The 6,936-nt window shown below is 47.6% G+C and overlaps 2 protein-coding genes across 2 annotated transcripts in view; both read left to right on the forward strand.

Moving 5' to 3' along the window:
* Positions 1–1,507, forward strand: part of lipt2 (lipoyl(octanoyl) transferase 2) — a 3,984-nt gene extending 2,477 nt beyond the window's left edge. The window contains exon 3 of the mRNA XM_071902703.2: positions 1,208–1,507. Coding sequence (XP_071758804.2) covers positions 1,208–1,449 — 242 coding nt within the window. The 3' untranslated portion in view covers positions 1,450–1,507. The remainder of the gene's footprint in view (positions 1–1,207) is intronic.
* A 1,938-nt stretch (positions 1,508–3,445) lies between these two features.
* pgm2l1 (phosphoglucomutase 2-like 1) overlaps positions 3,446–6,936 on the forward strand; it is a 16,859-nt gene continuing 13,368 nt past the window's right edge. Inside the window, exons 1-2 of the mRNA XM_078283959.1 lie at positions 3,446–3,770; positions 6,838–6,912. Coding sequence (XP_078140085.1) covers positions 3,660–3,770; positions 6,838–6,912 — 186 coding nt within the window. The 5' untranslated portion in view covers positions 3,446–3,659. The remainder of the gene's footprint in view (positions 3,771–6,837; positions 6,913–6,936) is intronic.

Genomic DNA, 6,936 nt, shown 5'->3' on the forward strand with positions numbered 1-6,936 from the left:
CAGCAGTATCGCAGCAGTATCGCAGCAGTATCGCAGCAGTATCGCAGTAGTATCGCAGCAGTATCGCAGCAGTATTGTAGTAGTATCGCAGCAGTATCGCAGCAGTATCGCAGCAGTATTGTAGTAGTATCGCAGCAGTATTGTAGTAGTATCGCAGCAGTATCGCAGCAGTATCGCAGCAGTATCGCAGCAGTATTGTAGTAGTATCGCAGTAGTATCGCAGCAGTATCGCAGCAGTATTGTAGTAGTATCGCAGCAGTATCGCAGCAGTATCGCAGCAGTATTGTAGTAGTATCGCAGCAGTATCGCAGCAGTATCTCAGCAGTATTGTAGTAGTATCGCAGCAGTATCGTAGCAGTATCGCAGCAGTATCGCAGCAGTATTGTAGTAGTATCGCAGCAGTATCGCAGCAGTATCGCAGCAGTATTGTAGTAGTATCGCAGCAGTATCGCAGCAGTATCGCAGTAGTATCGCAGCAGTATCGCAGCAGTATCGCAGCAGTATTGTAGTAGTATCGCAGCAGTATCGCAGCAGTATCGCAGCAGTATCGCAGCAGTATTGTAGTAGTATCGCAGCAGTATCGCAGCAGTATCGCAGTAGTATCGCAGCAGTATCGCAGCAGTATCGCAGCAGTATTGTAGTAGTATCGCAGCAGTATCGCAGCAGTATTGTAGTAGTATCGCAGCAGTATCGCAGCAGTATTGTAGTAGTATCGCAGCAGTATCGCAGCAGTATCGCAGTAGTATCGCAGCAGTATCGCAGCAGTATCGCAGCAGTATCGCAGCAGTTTTGCAGCAGTATTGCAGCAGTATCGCAGTAGTATCGCAGCAGTATTGCAGCAGTTTTGCAGCAGTATCACAGCAGTATCACAGCAGTATCGCAGCAGTATCACAGCAGTATCACAGCAGTATCACAGCAGTATTGCAGCAGTTTTGCAGCAGTATTGCAGCAGTATCACAGTAGTATTGCAGTAGTTTTGCAGCAGTATCACAGCAGTATCACAGCAGTATCACAGCAGTTTCGCAGCAGTATCGCAGCAGTTTTGCAGCAGTATCACAGCAGTATCACAGCAGTATTGCACTAGTATCGCAGCAGTATTGCAGTAGTATCGCAGCAGTATCGCAGTAGTATCGCAGCAGTATCGCAGTAGTATTGCAGTATCACAGCAGTATTGCAGCAGTATTGCAGTGTGATGTTGTCGTTGCAGGAATCCACTGCGGACGCTACGTCACGTCTCACGGCTTCGCTCTGAACTGCAACACGGAGCTGTCGTGGTTCGGCCACATCGTGCCGTGCGGCGTGGAGGGGAAAGGCGTGACGTCGCTCAGCGCGGAGCTGCAGCGGGACGTGACGCCGCGGGAGGCCGTCCCGCACCTGCTGCGCGCCTTCGCTCAGAGGTTCGACTGCGAGCTGACGGGAGACCGGACCGGCTGCGCCGGGACGGACTGAAGGAGACCGCATCAGAGGATTCACTGTCCGGATCCGGTCTGCGAGACGCTCCGGTCGCCAAAGAGACGTTTCTTTTCAATAAAGTGCTGATGGCTCTCAGTTTAGATCTACTGGTGTGCTAAAGGTCATGCCACACAGGATTTTTAACAAATATTTCAGTTCCCGGGGGTCACTGGGTCATCAGTTAGGCTCCTCCCCTCACAGCTGATTGGTTGAGATACGCTGCGTTCACACCGCTTCCTGTTTCTTTATAGCAACAGTGACAGCAGCAGTCTGATGTCATGTGTGTTTGGTTACCATGGTTACCACCTGGGGTCAAAAATAGTAGCAAAGGAGACGGGACCGATCCACATGGGAGTGAGAGTTCAGAGTCAGCAGGAACCAGTCAGACCGGTCCGGACCTCTGACAGGTTTTCCAGTCGCTTCATGTTGGATCTTCAGTAAAACCGGACTGAGGAAGAACTGCTGCCGTCACGCCGCCTCCTGGTGGAGATCACCAGGAGGAGATCACCAGGAGGAGATCACCAGGAGGAGATCACCAGGAGGAGATCACCAGGTGGAGATCACCAGGAGGAGATCACCAGGTGGAGATCACCAGGAGGAGATCACCAGGAGGAGATCACCAGGAGGAGATCACCAGGAGGACATTTGTTTTATTTTTTTGTCTGATTTCTCCCACTCGGCTTCATGAAGTGAGTCGACACACTGCAGCAAATTGTTACCAGTCCAAGATAAAAAAATAAATAATCATCCTTTTATTAAACTGATCTGCTCTGATCATATGATGCAGTTTGATTGATTACATATTGATTGTAGAACTGATCAATACTACACTGGCTGTCTAGAGGAAGACCTGAACTGATTCTAATGAGACATTTGGATCAGATTCCACACAAATATAAATTATGACTATTATTATTATTATTATTATTATATATGCTGCTCGGTTGTATTCTATATGCCTGTTTAATTTTGGCTCATTAAAATATATCTAACTTGGTCCTGATGGACAGTGACGTCACAGCTCGTGCACTGCAGCTGGCCTGCTGATCTGCGTCAAGGTAGCCTCAGTTAGACAGATCGACACCGGAAGTTAGACGATTCTGTTGTCAAAATAAAAGCGTAAATTTAATTAATTTTGGACCCTGCTTATCAATTAGAATCAGGTTTATTTTCGCCAGGTACATTTTCACATACTAGGAATTTGACTGTTGACTGTTTGAATTTGAGCAGTGCATCATACAGACATTTAGACAGACAGACAAGCAGCAATCAAGCTTTACAAGTAGAATTTAAATATCAAACATCAGAGACAAAGAAGAAAGAAAGAAGAGATTCCTGAAAATATATACAGTATATACATTAAGTGTGACTAAGTGGGTCATCGAGATGCTTTTACATGGGCTCAGTAGTAAGTATGCTGCGAAAGGACATTTTAGATAAAAAAACAACAGTATTTTCATTTACTACAGATTCCTCCTTGGAAATGTTCTTTATTTTTTTACATCAGTACTTTGTATTTCCAGAAGCGTCAATCCACTAAGCACCATGGCAAAGTCTTAATAACATTTAGGCTATCTCCAAAACTTACAGACCTGCTGACTCATGATTAACAAGAGCAAGTCTGATAAATTGTGATAAACTGTCAGTTTAGATGGAGTGTTGGTCCTGAATGTATTTAGATGCTTTCTGAGACATTCCTGGTGCTTTCTGCTTGATCTTTGGCCAAACGGGATGGCCGCTCATGTCTGTCACTCAAAAGACTTCAACACATGCTCGACAGTAAGGGTTTTATTTTGAAAGTTAATGCCGGAAGTTCTGCTTGTTTATACTTTTTGACTTGACACTGGTATCATTAGCGAACTTAACAACTAATATCTGTCATGTCTAACTTTGCCGCTGAGCCCGGAGCGGAGGAATGTGTCTGCTGTAGTTAGCTAGCTGCTGGCTTGCTGTGTGACATTAGCCGCCGTGTGTAACGCACCGTTAGGTAAAACTGGCATTCACCGTCTCCCTTCACAGCCAGCAGCCAAGGATGTGCGTTAGTTTTAGGAACCGGGCAACTGGCGCGAACAGCTAAGTTAGCTAACAACATCACTACACAACACCCGCCTGTAGCTTGCTAGCTACATTAGCCAGCGCCGGGCAGTCCGATGTCCTGGAGGTGTGTAGTTTAGTGAGGAGAAGCGTTAGCTAGCCTGTCTGTCGGTATGGGAGACGGTAACGGAGTTAACGGAGACTTGAACGCCAACCTGAGCTGCCAAACAACCGGCGACCCGCTGCTCGACAAGGCGGTGCAGCAGTGGTTAACATGGGACAAGGTGAGTCTGTCAGCGGTGCAGCAGGCAGGTTAGCTAGCAGGTCGGCTGGTCCCAGCTCAGCCTGTTCGTGTGGAGAGAGCGACACGCCAAGAGTCATTTAAAATCTGCCAGTTTAATGCTGCGTAGCTTATCGGCAAACATACATACCCGGTGGAACACGGCTTAAGATATTTAACGAATCATTATGGTCGCTTGACATATTCCGCATGTAGAATATCCACCAAGCAGCACTTAATTTCTATAAAATAAACTTTCAGAATTGGTCCATGCTCGCTACTGCGGCGCGCTGTGTATTTTGGTGGAAGAGGATTGTAGGAGTAACAGGCGAAGCAATAGTAAAAGTTGATATTTTGTTGAAATAAGATCTGCTTTGTGAAAACTATGCATGCCGAATCTACCAGTGGAAGCCAACGGTTCAGAATAGGCCTCAAGTCCTGTTTTACGAGGTATGTACTTTTGCCGATGTGCAAAAACATCAAATTGTCAGATTTTGAATGGAGTTTGGCGTGAATGGGGGCTGCTCTCAGCTCAGCCCTACACGCCATGTCGGTGTGTCTGGTGGGCATGGCGGGGCATCTCGGCCGGTCGGCCTGCACGCCGGTGTTTAGCTTTCTGGGTTATCTGGCGATTACTGCATCATGACTCAGATTTGTCCCTGTTAGTAACAGTAGTGAGCAGAGGCCTGTATATTCAGTAGAATCATATTTAACTGAATATTCATGTTTCTGCCGTCCTGAAGCCAACAAGCCTTGCTGCATCTGCCAGGAAACGGTTTGGTCCGACATTCAGCATCCAGCCGGACTGACTCTGCTGGATTAGACTGTCCAGCTAGAGCTTAGAGCAGAGGAGACTGTATGATGTCTGATTCGCTGTTAGGGCAGATTAACTTTCCAGCCACAAACATTTACCTGGTGGCTGGTGATTCACCACACACACACACACACACACACACACACACACATACACACACACACACACACTGGAGCTGCCTAGTTTAGAAAGGGCATGGCTGCCATGAATCTGCCTGACCTCTGCTGTAAATGTCAGCTCGGCCCAGCAGCGGCTCAGCGGGCCGAGGGGAGGACGCCTCAGTCTGAAATATAAGGTAGAAAATATAAAAACAATATGAGCTGCAGCAGTTCACCAGCCACACACTCCTTCTATTACATATGTTCATAACACTTTCCCCAGCGCTGATTTGGCTGATGGCCGGATAGATTTTATCTGTGTTGGGGAATGGAGCGCTGTATCAGTCTACATACAGACAGAATATACATATCGGTCTATATATAGACTCGATTCATGTAGACTACATGAATCGAGTCTATATATAGACCGATATGTATATTCTGTCTACATATAGACAGACTGCACAGTGTAGCAGGAATAGAGCCCAGCAGTATGTTACACGCATCATGGAGCGAACATTGTTGAATTTTGTTTTGGGTGTAACATCCCTTTAACTCTGGAAATCGGTAAGAGAAATGCTTGTGGTTTACTTCAGGCTTCATTTTCCTTCCCAGCTAAATAAAGCAGCTTCTTGTCATTTCTGTCAGCTGAGAAACCAAGAAACCAGCAGCAGTGACCTGCAGTCTGATCCTGAGAGAGGAACCAGCAGCCAGTCAGCTCTGCTTCAGTCAGTCTGACGGGAGCTGCAGTTGGCCCGATAGATTTGGGACCGAGGCGGCGGCCGCACTGATCCATCAGGAAACAGAGTTACTGCTGATAGATGTGTGTGTGATAGATGTGTGTGTGTTGGTTTGTTGTGAGCGTCAACATGGCGGCGAGGCAGAAGAACAGAAGAAGAAACAGACTCTACAGTAGAAACTCAATCAGAGCCTGATCTGAAAACCTCCGGTCATCCCAGCGCTCCACCAGGCTTCCTCTGTTTCTCTTTGTTTCTGTCGGACCGTCGTCTCTGTGTTCGCCGCTCGCTTCTACAGAACAAACGTAGGAAGCCTCTGATTGGCCGAACGGATGCTGGCGAATCCGTCCGTCCAGAAAAAGTTCAGCTGGGTGACGTTTTCAAAGGCCAATTTATACTTCTGCATGGACTCGTCGGCGTAGCTTCGCCGTAGGTCCAAAAAATGTAACTGAGCGAGAGCAAGAGCTGTGATTGGCCGCTCGGTGTCTCCTCCTCCGGTATAGAGACGGTGCTTAAAATAGGCCACGCCCATCGTGGGGGAAACTGATGCACCGCTCTCCATTCACTTTGTGTGACTGAATGCACATCATTGTCATTATTGCCCAAATGAAACCGCCTGACAGCTGCTGTGTGGTGGGATTCACAGCCAACAAACTCAAAAACCACGAATTACAGTTTTTTGTGTTCCCGAGCAAAACAAGGAGCCGTTAAGAAGAAAAATGTGGATCCAGACTGTAAGGAGAGAGGCTGACAGGGCTCATGGTAGAAGAGGGGGAAACTTTGGGACCCCGAGAGTAAATACACTTATAATGTGGCCAGCATTTTGTCACTGGTCAGTAACCTACCAGTAATTATCTAGTTATATTCTTGTAAGATAACCTGAATGTTAAAATGTGTGTAAAAGCTCATGCTGTCCTAACATTAGGCTGCTAAGCTAACATTACTGAGCCAGTTCCTCTCTATACAACAGATGAGTGTGTTCATGTGTCTCAGGATAGTTTGCTCTGTACTGACTGAGAAGTCTCACTGACTTGTTAGCTAACATAAGATATTTAACAACAATCCACTTTAACAACCAACGTCACGTCAGCGTCGCTCATATAGGAGAGAGAGAGAGAGAGAGAGAGAGAGAGAGAGAGAGAGAGAGAGAGAGAGAGAGAGAGAGAGAGAGAGAGAGAGAGAGAGAGAGAGAGAGAGAGAGAGAGAGAGAGAGAGAGAGAGACAGAGAGACAGAGAGACAGAGAGACAGAGAGACAGAGACAGAGACAGAGACACAGAGACACAGAGACACAGAGACACAGAGACAGAGACAGAGAGAGACTTCTGATTGGACGTCCCAGTCGCTCGGCAGTAGAACCCTGCGGCGCCTCGTCCCTGCAGCGGGACGGTTGGTGACCTCCTGGTTGTTGTGTGTCCCGGCAGAACGGGCGGACCCGGGCGCAGGTGGAGGCGCTGCTGGCGGAGAGCGGCGGCTGGACGAGCTGCGGGCCAGGCTCTGCTCCAGGATGAGCTTCGGCACGG

This window comes from Centroberyx gerrardi, chromosome 6, assembly GCF_048128805.1.
Source record: "Centroberyx gerrardi isolate f3 chromosome 6, fCenGer3.hap1.cur.20231027, whole genome shotgun sequence".
Taxonomy (NCBI): Eukaryota; Metazoa; Chordata; class Actinopteri; order Beryciformes; family Berycidae; genus Centroberyx; species Centroberyx gerrardi.